A 17,947-nucleotide genomic window follows, 5' to 3' on the forward strand; every position below is an offset into this window, starting at 1 on the left:
TGTCTTCAAAGTGTTCAAGTCAGTTCCATCGGTCAAGAACTGCCGGACTTTGAGTTAACGGCAGGCAACCTTGATAGACAAGTAAAGTAAATAATTTATTTATTATTTTCTTTTTAAATTGTGTTAAAGTGTCCAGCGGGCTAATTTTTTTGTAAGAATGTCCCTAATGTGTGTAATAAGCATCTTTTGCATTTTTATTTACTTTTAATTATTACCGGGAATCAGGATGTTAAAAATCAGTATATTTTCAGAGAATTGTTTCCCGACGCTTCCTGTGAAGGAAGCCCTTATTTCATTGTTATGCTTCAATAATCTGGTGGACTTCTCTGGAAAAAAAGTGTAATATCAAACTTATACAGGTAGTTCAGCGTACATGCTGCTTGGGTATAAGTGGAGCCATGAGCACTATTGGCCAATAAAATTGTAAAACCGCTGATATTTTGTTTGTTCATCAAAAATATTTTGTGTTCACATGACAGCAAGCAAATATTTTAAAGGTGTGAACTTACATGCTTTAACAAATTGGTGCCAAAGTATTTAAACAGTTCTAATTTACATATATACATACATATCCTCGCGACTCACAGGAATTAACATAAAAATGTATGTGTTATGTATTTCGTGATTATCAGTACTGTACTTGAAACTTAGTCACAAGACTTCATATTTATCATAACTATATATTATTATATAATATTTTTTAATTTAAATATAAATACATATATATGATTATAAATCTAAATACATTATTTGAGTTGCTGATATAGCTCCACAGAAACTGAGAAAACTTGCTGTACTCACAACGGCTGTTGTTGTTCCAGACACTGAGACAATTGTTCCCATACATATCGACAATATAAATTGCGCTAGAAATACCATACTGCTGACAATAGCCACATCAGTCCCTAGGCCTCGAACGGATGATCCAAGTTTTGCAGTGCCATCAACATCAAGTTCAAACTAAAATAATAAAAGATATATTTTCGTTTTTGTAATCAAAATTTATCAAATGATCTGAAAAGTAAACTTAAAATTAAAATTGCGGGTTTACAACAACACAACATAATTTTTCAAAACAAATAATAGGACAGATGCCCACGACCACCAAATTTTTTATAAAAATATTGAATAACAATTTTGTGGATTTATTCCGTTAGTTATGTTGCAAATAAGAAAATCGTACTATGTATTAGAAAATTATGTTTATTCTTTGTAAATTACAATTTGTTTTTTATTGGATAATTTATTGATGTTTTTCTTAAAACAAAGTTGTTCAAAAAACGATTTTCTTAAAGATGCTTTATATGGGGCAATACAGTTAAATGTGCAATAAAATTGATAATAAAACTAATACTTAGGTTAGGGTTAGGTTGATAGGATGTACATATACTACATTAAATCCGACCGATCGGGCCAATAGTGGCCTGTTCTGCACTGCTTTTTATGAAGAAAAAGGTTTGTTTACAAAAAAATATATATATTCTTTTGATAGGTAATGCTGTTCTAATAAATTTTCTAATTGCAAAAACTTTAAATAATTCTCTATTTTTTTGGAAATTATTTTTTAAATGCAACACCTCTATAATCAAACTCAAAAAACGTTGCATTAAAATGAGGTGTATTCTAATTTCTTATGTTGTCAGGACTGCTTTAAAGTCTTTTCGTCAAATTTTTACTTTGTTTACATTTAAAATAAGTATAAAAATAATGCCGGTGCCAAAGATCCTGTCAATATCAAAGAATTAATAAATTAAATGAGTAATTAAGGAAATTGTTTTGCAAATATATTGTTTAATATATTGTAGAATGTCTGTAGAATGTTTCGGAAACATCATATTCGTGGAAGGACAAAAGATATTGTTATTAATTAAATATTTTTAAACAACATTTGGAAGCCAATGTAGTAAAATTAGGCATAGAAAACGATTTTCAGTTCGTTTATGATAACAACCCAAACTGCTCACCGAAAATTTAAAGTGAATGGTGACAACGTAAAAGAAGTACTTCCTACCCTTCTCTCAGTCTAGTTCTTAATCCCATAGAACACACATGAGGAATTTTTGGAAAAAAAAATTTATAATATAGAATTAATAAAAAACCAATGTTAAAATATTCAATTCATGAGGAAATGCTGATATTTGTATTGCACAATAATATTGGTCCTATACCCACCTTCTGAGTCGATTTAGCTATGTCCTTCAGTCTGTCCGTCCGTCCATGTAAACCTTGTAATCAAACTACAGGTCGTAATTTTGAAGATAATTCAATTAAAGTTGGTACATGATCTTCTATTGCTCTAGGGACGAAGCTTATTGAAAATGGTTAAGATCTGTCTATTATTTCACCAAGCCCCCATACAACTGAACCCCCAAATAGGGCTTGTAAAACTTGTAATCAAACTACAAGTCGCAATTTTGAAGATAATTCAATGAAATTTGCGCATGATCTTCCATTGTACCAGAGACGAAGCCTATTGAAAATGGTTAACTTCGGCCCATACGATTTAAATGTTCACAATTTTATTCGACAATAAATAGCTTAAGTATATCTGAGGCAAGGTACAATTCCACTTAAATGGTTTATTATGAAAACTAAATTACATTTTTATAACTGGTGTAGGGTATTATATGGTCGGCCTCGCCCGGCTATAATTTCTTGTTTATTTTTAACATTGCAAAACAAAAAATTTTATAAACTGCAAAAAGTAGTAAAAGTTTTATTTCAATTATAACATTTATTTATATTTAGATTTGTTTTACAAAATCCATATCTATATATATAATTTCCTTAATTGTTTGTTCCCCTTTTTTTTGTCTTTCCAGAGCTTTTTGAAGCTTACAGATGGGCTAGAAAGCTGAAACTCCGCATGTGGGCGTGTCAAAGTTCACCGTTTTAACCTTTTTGCCTATCCAGAGCTTTTTGAAGCCCACAGATGGGTTAGAAACTTGGTACAGGTATAGTAACATAACTAGGACAATTCCTAACGTAGCCGGAAAGGGCTTGACAAAATTCTATTTTTTAACATTTTAGCTTATATTAAAGGCCCGTAAAGATGTTGGAAGCTGAAAATTGAAGTAGTCGGATTTAAGATTCTACGGGCGTAGAATTGAGAGGAAAAGTGGCGTGGTAAAATTGTGTATTTTTTTTGCATTTCAGCTAATTTTGATGTCCTCTAAAAAACAATGAAGTTAACTGACGTTGGAGCTTACTTTAAAACATTAGAATTAAAATTTTTGCAATATGGACGGAGAATTAACAGAAAAAATTGACGTGGAAAGGTTTTTTTTTACATTTTAACTAATTTAGAAGGTCCTGAGCAGTGTTGCCAGGAGCTTCAGAAATAAAAGGCTAAATCGAACATTTAAAAGGCCAGAGAAAAGGCTAAAAAGATTAAAAAATAAGGCTATAAAAATGCTAAATTTTTATACCTTAAAAATATTTTTTTGAAACAACTGAAACAAATGATTTTGAACAATTTTCTGAGTCGATTTAGTCCATAGTCCGGCTTACTAGCTGGATGTCTTCGCGAATTTAATAAAATGCATCTATTAATACCCTAAACCATTTTTGTGGAGAGGGTAAAAAATATTTGTCATTTACTGACCTTATAGTATACATCGGCTTAGAATCTTTTTCTGTCCATGTTAAGCTTTTGCTCAAGATACAGGTCGCTGTGTTAAAGGCAATTTTGAAATTTGGCTTCAGTTTCAGTTAGACGAAGCCTGTGGAAAACGGTTAAAATCGGTCTACCAAGCCCCCATACAACTGAACATCACGAAAAGTGCTTTTATCAAATATGTATACCTTTATCTTGAAAGAAATTAGAACAATGTTGTATAGTTTTTTTATAAGCACTGATGATAATAGTTGGATCATATTTGACCCTAGCTCTTATAAACACTAATATCACGATGAAATTCAGCATAAATATAATAGTCCCTATCCCGTAGACCACATATAAAGCCTTTTCTGAAAATTGATTGTTCATCACTGGAGTATCATAACCCTGCCAGCAATTTTTTAGTCGACTACGAGAAAAATTCACATCTAGTTTACTTTTACAGACTGACTATAAGCTAACTGCAATGTAATGCAGAGCTGTCCCGAAATTTTGTATTTGGCAACGTAAAGAACCGACTTTTAAATACTAACTACAAGCTAACTATAATGTAATGCAGAAGTGGCTCAAAATTATCTGGTGAGAATTAATTGTATTTCAACATGTTTTCTTTTGTTTCTCTATTATTATGATTTTATTTGTTAACTTTAGTAGACTGACTATAAACGAACAACAATGTAATGCAGAAATGTTCCAAAATTTGGTATTTATTAACGTAAACAACCGACTTTTAAAGACTAGCTACAAGCTAACTATCATATAATGCGGGAGTACCCCAAAATTATCTGGAGAGCATTTTGTTTCGACATGTTTCCTCATGTTTCTTTATTATTTGGAATTTTGTTTTACATTTTTGTCATTTTCTTGTATACGTTGTGAAATTAGAGTCAGTAAATTGGAAAAATTAATTATAAAAGGTTAAATATTTCAAAACTCGGTCCCTAAATTCTAAATTCTGCTGATTAATACTGTAAATATAATACATTAACAGTTAACATTACACATAACATTTTAAAATTTATTTTAGATCAATGGGAATCATGGAAATAATGAACAAATCATTCATAATTTTATGGATACCGGTGTTATTATTAGTTCCCCTGCAGAAAACTGATGTATATTTATTTTAACAAACTAATATCATAGCTTGTATTAAACGAAATGTAATTTAGATAAGTAGTAGTTAAATTTTAAATATATTTAATTAAAATGTAATTAATTAATACAGTAGGGAATACAAAAGAAAACTATTACTTGACTTTTCTGCAACTAACTTTAAGGCAGTTAATAAAGAGTTACCTTTAAGCTAATTTTTTATTAACTAACTTTAAGCTAGTTGAAAAGTCATGCAAAGTCGAACAATTGACTACTGCGTAGGACATCGCCATGTTAAAATAGTCAGTTGGCTCCATTAAAAATAATCCAAGAATCAACCATAACTAGTTGATGAAAAAGTCGGCTTTTAATACATTTAAAGTTAGTTGAGTTGCTGGCAGGGAAGTTCGCCAACGCATGAGTATAAAATTCTGTTAAAAAACAGTATACCTACGTACCAAACTTATTTGTGTTTTGCCAAAAACTAAAGAGTTTTTTGGATGGGTCTTATTTTGTTCACAAGAATCTAAAATTAGTTTTTCTAAAACTGATCAGTTAAAGTAGACGGAAATCAGTTAAAAGTTGTGAAATAGATTTCTTTCATAATATTTACTATAGCTATAATCAAAAGATCCTCGTAATAAACAATCCTTTTATTACAAAAACTTTTTAAATTTGAAAGTTTTTCTAAATATTCCTGAAATTTAGCCCTTTTAAGGCTAAATAAGAAAAAAAAAAAAGTAAACAAATACACTGTATAAGCTAATATAAGGTCAAAGAAAAATTAATTTTAGTGCAAAAATGGCGGTTCTGCAGCTAAAAGAAGTAAATCCATTTTGGATTTATTAAATCTAAATGGATTTTGATTTATTAAATCTAATTTCAATATGGCAATGCTTTGTATTCATAGAACAAAATTAAAATAATTTTAAAATAAATTAATTTGTTTTATTCTGCTATTTACCAATAGATGGCAAATATTTTTTAAAATGTGTAAAAATAGTAAAATACACAAAATTCCTGTAACTAAAATATTGCACACATGATATTTCTGTGCAAATACTAATTTTTGCAACAAATTGTTACAAATTTTATGATTTGTAATTTTAAAATAAATTTTGAAATAACTCCATCTGTTGGTCGCTGCTGATATTAGGTCTGTTCGCGTACTCGAGAATTTGTAACAATTTGCAACAATTGTTACTGGATTCCGTTCGCGTACTTTTAAAAACTTGCAACGGGAGAGTAAGAGAGCGATAAAAAATGACAGTTCGTTGATAGAGAATTTTTTGATTTTACTGGATATTTTTCGCCAGTAAAAAAATATCCAACATATATTCACAACATATGGTTGATATATGAATTTGTTAACAAACTAAAGAAAACGAAAACTTGTTAAATTTTATATTTTTTTAAAGAAATATATAAATTAATAACACACGAATATTAAAAATATATTTGTAATTAGATTTATTTTAATTTTGTTTATTATAAATTAGTTTTTAAAAGAGTTTGTTTGTTGTGAAAAATCATAACAAATATTGTCAATCTAGCGTTTTTAAAACAATTTAGTTTGTCTTTCTCTTTGCGATTTTGTGTAAATTTTTATTTTACTAATATGTTTGTAACATGAAGTTTTAAAACAATAATATTTCAGTAATGATATTACATGTTGTTAATATTAAATATCCATTTATTTATAAGAAAAATCATAGTTTCAATTGTTTGTTTTTTTGTTGTTTTGTTAGTGATTACGATTTCAGCAAAAGGACATTACTAATCATGGTTTATAAACAAAAACTTGCATTTTTATGCCCTCCACCACCATCAGTGGTGATAGAGGGTATATATAACTTTGTCATTCTATGTGTAACACCAAGAAATATTCATCTGAGACCCAACAAAGTATATATATTCTGGGTCCTTATCAAATTCTGAGTCGATTTAGCTATGTCCGTCTGTCTGTGTAAAACACACTCACGTAAAAACGAAGCTATAAATTTATGAAATTCGACCAAAAGATTCACTATTGTCCTAGGCAGTGGTATTGAAAATGAGCAAAATCGGTTCACATGGGGAGAAGTTATGAATCAAAATTTAAAATAACTCCGAGAAATTTACACTTTTTTTGCACCTTCTAATGTAATTTTCACAAAAACTGTGCAATATAATTCCAAGATAATCACTACACTTTTGTTTCTCCATGAAAGCTTGACACCGGTTGAAAATTAGCAGAATCGGTTCACAACTTCATATACCTCCCATACAAAGGTACATATTCCCGGAAAATGTGTTTATTGTCAATAACTTTCGTTAGAATGTCGATATCTTCACAAAATTTTACAAATTAAAGTTTAATATCAATAGAATTCATACAAAGAAAAAACTTTTACGATCGGTCCATATTTAGTCATAGCTCCCATACAAGGTCCCCACCCGAAAGTCACTTAAACACCTATAACTCATTAAAACATCAAGATATCGATACAAATTTTGGCACATGTATTGATTTTGTAAACAAAAAGGTTACTGTAAAAGTTTCTTCCGATAGCTCCATATTTGGTCATAGCTCCCATACAAGGTCCCCACCTGAAAATCACTTAAACGGCCATAACTCATTACCTAATTAAGATATTTATACGAAATTTGGCACAGATATTACTTTTACTATGCAGAAATATTACCGTAAAATGTTTTCCGGTCGGTCCACAATTGGTCATAGCTCCCATACAAGGTCCCCTCCCGAAAATCACTTAAACTCACATAACTCATTACTTAATTAAGATATTTATACACAATTTGCCACAAATATTACTTTTGTATACAGACATGTTACCGCAAAAATGATATGATATGGCACAATTATTACTTTTATATACAGAAAAGATACTGTAAATTTGTTTAACGATCATCCGTAACTGTTCTTAACTCCCATACAAGGATCACTTTCACACACATTTAACAATGCAAATTATTATATAGATAAAGCATATTTTAGGGCGCTATTAAAATATAAAAGAAAATGGTGTTTGTAATGGTCTATAAATTTCGCATTTGTAACAGATTTAAGCAATTTAAATCTTAAGGTTTTTCTATTCAAAAACATGAAAAAACTTATTTTACAAATATTTGATCAATTACAAAACTATTAATATAAATGTAGCTGGTGGAGGTTGTTTAAGATTCGGCACAGCCGAATATAGCACTCTAACTTGTTTTTTATTACAAATATGCGTTCGCGAACTTCGATAGAGTCAAAGGTAATAATATATCCTATATATATATATATATATAAAACAGACTGTTTGTTTGTTTGTTACGCTTTCACGGCAAAACTACTCAACCGATTTACATGAAATTTGGACCGCTAATAGGTCTAACCCCAAAAGGAACAATAGGCTATATAAGATCTTGATCGGATACCACGCCCCTTTTTACGCTCATTTTTTGTAAAACTATTATTACACCAATCACAATATGTAAAAACTACTAAACCGATTAACCTGAAGTTTTGCATACCGATAGGTATAAGCTTGGAAAGAACTATCGGCTATATATAACTTGAACTTGATCCGATGCTACGCCCCTTTCTACCCCCACTTTTTATAAAACTATCATAACCTATATCTTATCCTATAATTATATGAAAGAGAACGTCTGTTTGTTACGCTTTCACGGACAAACTACTGAACCGATTTACATGAAATTTAGAACTCTAATAGTTCTATTCTAAAGTGGAGTAAGAGGCTATATAAAATCATGATTTGACGGCACAATTCTTCTTATGCTCACTTTTTTCTATATAATTGTTATACGAAATTTTCATTCGAGACTTACAGAAAACTACTGAACCGATTTACATGAAATTTGGTATACCGATAGGTCTGATCTCAGGATCTGGATTGGACGCCACGCCCCTTTTTACAGCAACTTTTTGTAAAACAATTATTAAACCAAATTTACGTTCATGCACACAAAAAACTACTGAATCGATTTTCATGAAATCTGTTGTAATGAATGTTGTGGAATGAACAGTACGACACATTACATGTTCAAAACCTATAATATATAATAATAAATATATATGAGACTCTTTTTTTACTCTTTTACTACATAACTAATAAACTTATTTACATAAAATTTGGCATTTAATAGGTCTAATCGTAGAAGTTAAAAAACTCTATATGATATTGATTAGATGCTACGCACATTTTTATGTTCACTTTTTGAATAACAGCTATAAAACCTAAACACTAGGCTAAATATAAATAACATGAAACGATTTTCAAGAAATTTGGCAGCATACAGTGTATTTTTGGAATCAACTTTTTGATCTGGATTTTATGCTTCATGAAATTTTGCATGATAATAGTTCTATCCTGGAAGGTTAGGTTAGTTTGAGGAAGAGAATGTTTAATACACCAAATCCGAATAAATACACCTATAGCACTAATTTCGGGCCTGTTGTGATCTTAATGAAATGCAATAACCTTTTTCCGTCCACTTTTTGTTACATTAATAATGCTAAAGATCATCATAGTATATGAGAATTATTATTTAGTTAAATTTTTTTATGAAAACTCTAAAATGTTTGTAGATCCTTAACTAACTTTATGATTAGGTAAAATTAAAATCTGTATTCAATTTAATTTGTTATCAAAAATCGATTTTCATCTAAAGTGTTTTCCACCAGAAAACTGTTTTTATTTCGAAACCTGTAATCTGCAGCATATTCTCAGAAAATAACTATTTTAAAACAGAATCTTTATTAGATCTTGAATTAATGTCTACGATGCCACATGTGTATGCAAAATAAAAACTTTTATTATTTATTATTTTTATTTTGACATAAAGTAATTTACTAGTACTACAAGACACATTTCAGCAAAAATAACCAAAAACAACTGCTTAATATTTGTCACTTCAAATTAAATAGGACTTAGAAGCATAGACAACTGTCCTTTCTAATAATAAGTTGCAATTTTTCAAAATTAATGAACATTTTTATACCCTCCACCACCATCAGTGGTGATAGAGGGTATATATAACTTTGTCATTCCGTGTGTAACACCAAGAAATATTCATCTGAGACCCAACAAAGGATATATATTCTGGGTCCTTATGAAATTCTGAGTCGATTTAGCTATGTCCGTCTGTCTGTCTGTCTGTGTAAAACACGCTCACGTTAAAACTAAGCAAAGGTAATCAACCAAATTCACCCAAAATATTTATTATTATCCTAAGCAGTTTGGTATTGAAAATCAGCAAAATCGGTTTACAACGTAAAAAGTTATGAGTAAAAATTTCAGACTACCTCGAAAAAAATTACGTTTTTTTTCCTAATTCTTTTGAAGTTTTCTCAGAAACTACCTAAGATATTGCGATGAATTTTGGCACACTTTATTTTTCTAGGGCAGTGATCAATTATGTTCAAAATCTTTAGAATCGATCCAATATTTCCCATAGCCCCCATACAAAGGTATATATTCCCGGAAATTAGTTTATCGTCAACAGCTCAATCAAATATATCGGTATCAATACCAAATTTTGTACATACAAATATAATATGAACAGAAATCATACTACCAACGTAGATTTTAGTCGGTCCACAATTGGTCATAGATCCCATATAAGGTCCACTTCCGAAAATCACCTAAACGCACATATTTCATTGTCGAATAAACCTATTGTTATAAAATTCGAGCTGGATATGTTTTGTGTACATACAAATCATTCTACCAAATTTTTTACGGATCGGTCCATTATTGGACCATTTCCGAAAATCATTTAAAAGCTCATATTTCATTGTCAAATAAAGCTATTTTGATAAAATTCGACACAAATATGTTTAGTCTAAATATGAATCACTCTACGAAACTTTTTCCGGATAGGCTCATAATTGGTCATAGCTCTCATATAAAGTCCACTTTCGAAAATCACTTAAACGCATATATTTCATTAAATTCTAAAACTATAAGGATAAAATTCGACTTGAATATATTTTGTGTACATATAAATCATTCTACCACTTTTTTCCTGGATCGGTCCATTATTGGTCATAGCGCCCATATAAGTTCTACTTCCGAAAATCACTTAAACGCACATATTTCATTGTCAAATAAAGTTATCTTGATAAAATTCGACACAAACATGTTTTGTGTTTATATGAATCATTCTACGAAATTTTTTCCGGATAGGCTCCCATCGGGATAAAGTACGACTTGAATATGTTTTGTGAGCATATAAATCATTCTTCCAAATTTTTTCCGGATTGGTCCATATATGGTCATAGCTACCATATAAGGCCCACTTCCGAAAATCACTTAAAAGCACATATTTCATTGTCAAATAAAGCTATCGTGATAAAATTCGACACAAATATGTTTAGTCTAAATATGAATCACTCTACGAAATTTTTTCCGAATAGGCTCATTATTGGCCATAGCTCCCATATAAGGTCGACTTCCGAAAATCACTTAAACGCATATATTTCATTGAATTATAAAACTATCGGTATACAATTCGACACAAATCTGTTTTGTATACATACAAATCTTTCTACAAAATTTTTTACGGATCGGTCCATTATTGGTCATGGATCCCATATAAGACCCACTACCGAAAATCACTTAAAAGCACATATTTCAATGTCAAGTAAAGCTATCTTGATAAAATTCGACACAAATATGTTTTGCCTTAGCATGAATCACTCTACGAAATTTTTTCTGGATAGGCCCATAATTGGTCGTAGCTCCCATATAAGGTCCACTTCTAAAGCTATCGGGATAAAATTCGACTTGAATATGTTTTGTGTACGTACAAGTCATTTTACAAAATTTTTTACGGATCGGTCCATTATTGGTCATAACTCCCATATAAGGTCCACTTCTGAGAATCACTTAAACGCACATATTTCATTGTCAAAGAAGGTTATCTTGAGAAAATTCGAAACTTATATGTTTTGTCTTTACATAAATCACTCTACGAAATTTTTTCCGGATAGGCCCTTAATTGCTCATAGCTCCTATATGAAGTCCACTTCCTAAAATCACCTAAACGCTCATATTTCATTGATTAATAAAGCTATTGGAGTAAAATTAGACTTGATCTTTTTCTGCATATAAATCATTATACGAAATTGTTTCCTGATCGGTGCATAATTGGTCACAACTCCCATATAAGGACCATTTCTGAAAATTACTTAAACGCACATTTTATACATAGGTATACAATTTTTTCTGGATCGGTTCATATTTGGTCACAACTCCCATATAAGGACCATTTCTGAAAATTACTTAAACGCACATTTTATACATATGTAGGTATAAAATTGGACATACGGAATTTTTTCCGGACCGGTCCATAAGTTGTCTTAGCTCCCATATAAGGTTAACTTTTGAAAATCACTTAATACCACTTAATTCGTTATTAAATTATTATATCCGGATAAAATTCACTTATGTCGAATTTTGTGTTCTGTGTATAGATAAATTATTCTAAATTTTTCTGGACCTAATCAAAATTAGTTCGATAAAAATTTTGGCGAATTATCTAAAAATTAGATAGTTAGATGTGTTTCAATAAAAAGTAGCTTGCTGGTGGAGGGTATTTAAAATTCGGCATAGCCGAATATAGCACTCTAACTTGTTTAACTTTAAGATATATTGACAGTTCTCATACAAAAATTGTCTTAACTGGAAAAATAACTACCAGTTAAACGATAACTGGAGGTGATGAAATTGGGGGTAAATGGTTTTAAATAATTATCCTAATTTCTTTGTTGTAAAAATAATTATTTCAGTGAATCATTTTCAAATTTAAGATTGTCATAAACATATAAATGTTTACAATAACTAAAATATTAATGAAATTCTATCAGAATAACAATTGTTTGGTTATGACAACAAAATATTGTTACAAAAAACATAGAATAGGTCTCCTAAGTATGCCGAACCATGTTTTATCTCTGCGTGTACACTGTATATACTAGCATTTTGTTTAATCTATGGATAAGTATAATAGACTAGTCTAAAGTTATATTGTCTTATAAATATATTCTATATAGTCTATTGACTAACCTATGGACTACTATATGTATTGTATTGATTTGCCCATTTTCTAAAGAAGTCGGATTACAACGACTTTATTATACCCTTCACCTTCATGAGAAGGGTATATATAAGTTTGTCATTTCCACAATATAATTTTCCAACCTTATAAAGTATATATATGTATCCTGCATCCTTATAGAGAGCGGGTCGATTAAGCTATGTACGTCTGTCTGTCTGGTGAAATCAATTTTCTGAAGACCCCAGATATCTTCGGGATGCAAATCTACAATAATTCCGTCAGACATGCTTTTGAGAAGTTTCCTATTTAAAATCAGAAAAATCCGTCCATAAATAACGGAGATATGAGTTAAAATCCGAGACAACCTCTGAAAATTTCATCAAAACGAGAAAATTTGTGGCATGTTTGACAAAAAAGCAACAACAACATCGCTTATTGGCAAAAACATACACCACTTTAGTGGGGATGGTATATTGGGTTTGTGATGATCAGGGCAAAGATTTGTACGCAAATGCATGTTTGTAGTCAGTAACTCAAAATAACTTTTAAGTAGTTTTCTTTTCGAATCAAAGAATTTTCAACAAAATGGCATCGATTTGTTGTTGCATATGTTTGCATATTTTGTTATAAATGCATAAATTGCATATTTTGCTTTAAAATGCATATATTTAGCATATTTCTAAAATTTTTATAGCATATTTTTTTAATTTTTCGAACACAAACTTTGTTTTTTTTTTGTATTACATGTTTTTAAAATTAAAAAAAAATATTAAAAAAAATTTTAAAAGTAAGGAAATATCTAACTAAACTCCTTTCGACAATTTTTTCTAGGACCAATGCGAAAATTTACACTTATTTGAAAAAAAACCTGTATGACCAAAATGTCCAACTTTGATCCCCTCTAACTCCGGCAGTACTTGACCAATAAAGTTCTTGACCAATGTGTCCGGCCTACTATCCAATAGTACTGGTGCAAATTTCATCCAAATCGATTTTTTGAGTTGGGTCACTTGACACGAGATCGTGATTCTGTTAAATTGGTATTAGAGTACATAAAGCGGTACATCTGTCATCAAAAACCTATATATTTGTTGTCAAAAGCTATAGTTCTAAATATCTATACAAATTTACTTAAATACGATAAAAGAAAAACTAGTGTTAAAAATAAGTTTCACAAGGAAATATTTTTTGGTGCATATTTTTCACATTTTTAGTGCATATTTCCCATTTATAAGCGCATATTTTTCATTTTTTAGTGCATGAAAATCCTTGCCTTGGTAATGATGTTTGTAACGCATAATAATAATAATATTGGTGCTATACCCACCTTTACGTATACCAATCTGTTTAGAATCATTTTTGAAGTCGATTTAGCTATGTCTGTCCGTTTGTCCGTCCTCGTAAACCTTGTAATTAAACTACAGATCGCAATATTGAAGATAATGCAATGAAATTTGGTACATGATCTTCTATTGTCCTAGGGACGAAGCCTATTGAAAATGATTAAGATCGGTCTATTATTTCAAATAGCCCCATACAACTGAACCCCCGAATAGAGCTTGTAAACCTTGTAATTAAACTATAGGCCGCAATTTTGAAGATAATTCAATGAAATTTGGAACATGATCTTCTGCATCCTACTCCAATATATTCAAATTCGCAATTGATTTTTGTACAATTCCAAACGCTGCTCTACTGCACGCAGTCAAAATCGTCATTTTGCGTGTGATTTGATCCTGTTATCCATATTGTTTTCAAGAAATTAATGATGAAAAGGTCAGCATTTTCGTATATACTTACACAATATTGGAGCGCACAACAGGCCCGATAGTGGCCTAGGAGTATTTCTTCGGATTTGATGTAGTATATATCCTCCTATCAACCTAACCTAACCTACACAATATGAGAAATTGCAGAAGGAAGCTAGTAATTTTTTTTTTGTTTAAAACTAATTTATCCGAATCGAAAAAGTTGGGTTATATAAGCCCTTTAGTAGTAGTGAATGGGTTAATGACCGAACTAGCGTTCATTTTCGCATAATTTTGTTCTGATATACCTATTTGCTCCAACAGTGTAATAATTTAGTCGTTATTAATTTGGCACGGAAAAAATTTGGTACAATCGTAATTAAAAAAGAAAAATTTTTAATGATGTTTTGTACAAAAAAAAAAAAAAAATCAATTGCCTTCCTTGATGTACATATATACATACAATTATACATAGGAACACTTAAATATATTTTTGTTACTTTTACTTACAGTCCCCATGGAATGGTAATGAGCTACTAAAAGATACGGCATTGTAAATAAAGTTGAATACATAACACCTGCGGCCCAACTGAAGATAATGACACTTGCTTTTGCACGCGTAAGTGCCATTAGACACATCCCTGTGCAATAAAATAAAAGGCCGCCCACATAAACATTCTTCGCTCTGAAAAAAGAACAAATAAATTCAAATACAGAGAAACTTCGATATAACAAATCTGCAATAGTGATAAATATGTATGTATATATTATGTATGTATGTATCAGTGAAACTTTAGTTAAAAGAAACTTTAACAAAAATACTATTTAAGCCACCTTCACACGAGCACAGAAGTAATATGTCAAAATTTTGTGCAGAAGTGTACGGATGGAATCTTCTAAACTAACTAATGAAACCTTCACACATTAAGAGAAAATGTTGCCTTTTTCTAGCCACATTTTTAAACATTTTAGCCTTTTTTGAAGATCCTGGCAACATCGCATATTACATCAAGTACGTAGTGTAGAAAATACGCCATTTTGGCACTTTTTGAGACGTTATAACAGCTCCAAGACAACTTTATTTATAAAATATTGTATGCCTCAATCCTTTAGAGTAGTACACCGTGGTCTCTGGGCTAAAAATTTGTCGTCCAGTGTTATTAACCAAAAAATATTATTAAAACCAGTGCAACACGAAAAAATATAAACAGATACGGACACCACTACGTGATAGATGACAAAAAAGACCCTGTCACCCAGTTTTGCATGAAGCCATGCACTTTTTTATGGGCACCAAAGATTTGAGGCCTAGTACCCATTTTAGCTAGAATCTACGTTATATGCTTATAACGGTAACATAAATGATGCGTTAAATTAAAAAAAATATTTTGCTCGAAACTAATCGAAACTTTGAACAGCAATAAACAATTTGTGTCAAACAGCAGGTAATTTGTATGACCTCGAATGAAAGAAAATTTTAGATATTAATAGATATATTAGAGAAGGTCTATATCAAATTTTTAAAATCAAAATACAAATGGATCACTTTATGAACTTGATATCTTTCCTTGAAAGAAAATAAAAAAAACTTCTGCTCGAAAATGCCTCTGCTGAACAATTTTCTTAAATTCTAATGGCGTGTTATTAGAGAGTTTTGATTTACTCTCTGAGGCAAAGTTATAGCTCTTTCATTAAGAACAACAATTGTGAATATGTAAAATCAGATCAAAATCACAAAAAAAAACTTAAAAAAACGATTTTTTATTTTCGAGTGCTTCTCTAAATTATACGTATACTTAATATTTTTAATATCAATAAATCATTAACACGTATACGTACAGGTGTATTTAATAAAATCAGTGCAATTTCACAATTTAAAACTTTCGACTTGAAATGAAACAAGTTAGAGGGCTATATTCGGCTGACACGAAGTAATAAAAGTATAATTTGTGCATTTAATATCGATGGGGAAAAAATTTTCAGTAAAGGGTTTCATTTAAACGCTTAAGTGGACTTGTTTCATGAAACCCCTGTTCAAATTCTGTTCAATTACAATAGTTTTAAACATTTTAAAACCAAAGTATAACAAGTAGTCCGACTCTTTGACAGCAGTACCTAACTCTAAGCATGTGTTAGTGAAAAAGCACCTAACTCTAAATATGTGTTGGTTACGAAAATGTATATGTGTTGGTTCATTCTGAACACACAGAGTTTTATAAAAAATTACAATTTAAAATTTGTTTGAATTTTCAATACCAAAAATTGAAACTCTGTTTGTAAAATAAAATTCAACAATAACAAAAATGAAATGTCAATAATTAAAAAAAACATTTTTTTCCAGTTCAAGCAAATTAAACAAAATTCTTAATAAAAAGTGCTTGAAAACTATTTAAAAAAAATGCAGTTTTTTTGTGGATAAGTGCAATTTCGCGTACGATGCCTTAAAGTGGCCAAAAAAGTAAGGTGAACATTTGAGTGCTTTGACAAGTTTAATTTTCTCACAAGAGAGCCGTATTCACACGGCACTCGTACATGTGAGAGAGTAATTTCCCATATGTGAGAGTCGGACTACTTGTTATACTTTGTTTAAAACTATGTCAAACGAAATTAAAAATTAAAAAATTAATTATTTAAACAAAAAATTATAAAAATACATTTAAAATGTGAATATTCAAGTGCTTAAGTTAAAAAGTGATCAATGCAGAGAGGTTCTATTAAATGCACAATGAGACTATTCAAGTTTGCCACTCTAAATAGTCGCTCAAATTTAGAAGTGTTGAACAAATCAATTCTCATACAACTCAATTGCGAGAATGGAAATATGCACAGGTTTCACAGTTTACGAGGGTTTTGAACGTTTAAATGAGAACCCTTAGTATCTTTTCTGTGTATAAAAGTAATATTTCTACCAAATTTTGTATGGAGATCTTTATTTTGTATTGAGTTATGTGCGTTTTAGTGTTTTTCTGAAGGGGACCTTGAATGGGAGCTATGACCAATTGTGGACCGATCCGAAAAAAATTAAAATAACATTTTCGTATACAAAAGCAATATTTGTGCCAAATCTTGTATGAATACCTTAATTTAGTAATAAGCAGGGAAACCGAAAACATGCTCTAAAAAAGTGTTCTAAGCGCTTTAAATATGCCGTAAAAAACTCAAAATATACTCTTAAAATTTAAAAAATAAGCTATAAAATTTTTCATTATTTTTTAACATTGAAAAGCTCAAAAAGACAGAAATTGTAATGAAATAATAAATGGTTAGTGTCATATTTCATCCTACAAGATTTTTTATAATTGATTCATCTCATAGTTCGAAGAACTAGTTTAATAGAATTCCGTTTTACGTTCAGATAACTAATAAATATCATGAAACCATTTGGACCGCAAAAAACATATTTCAAACGACAAAG

General features: G+C 30.2%; 1 protein-coding gene across 2 annotated transcripts in view; it reads right to left on the reverse strand.

The window, feature by feature from the left end:
• Positions 1–564: 564 nt before the first annotated feature.
• The window catches only part of LOC119616165 (proton-associated sugar transporter A), a 39,152-nt gene continuing 21,769 nt past the window's right edge, over positions 565–17,947 (reverse strand). The window contains exons 6-7 of one of the 2 annotated variants that reach the window (XM_037972446.1): positions 15,043–15,217; positions 565–960 (exon numbers count right to left, since the gene is read on the reverse strand). In XM_037972446.1, coding sequence (XP_037828374.1) covers positions 730–960; positions 15,043–15,217 — 406 coding nt within the window. In that variant the 3' untranslated portion in view covers positions 565–729. The remainder of the gene's footprint in view (positions 961–15,042; positions 15,218–17,947) is intronic. The other variant, XM_037972445.1, reaches the window with a different exon arrangement.

Source organism: Lucilia sericata, unplaced genomic scaffold (genome assembly GCF_015586225.1).
Source record: "Lucilia sericata isolate MDLA Ls3-8-SP2 unplaced genomic scaffold, ASM1558622v1 Contig000060F_arrow, whole genome shotgun sequence".
In the NCBI taxonomy this organism is placed as follows: domain Eukaryota; kingdom Metazoa; phylum Arthropoda; class Insecta; order Diptera; family Calliphoridae; genus Lucilia; species Lucilia sericata.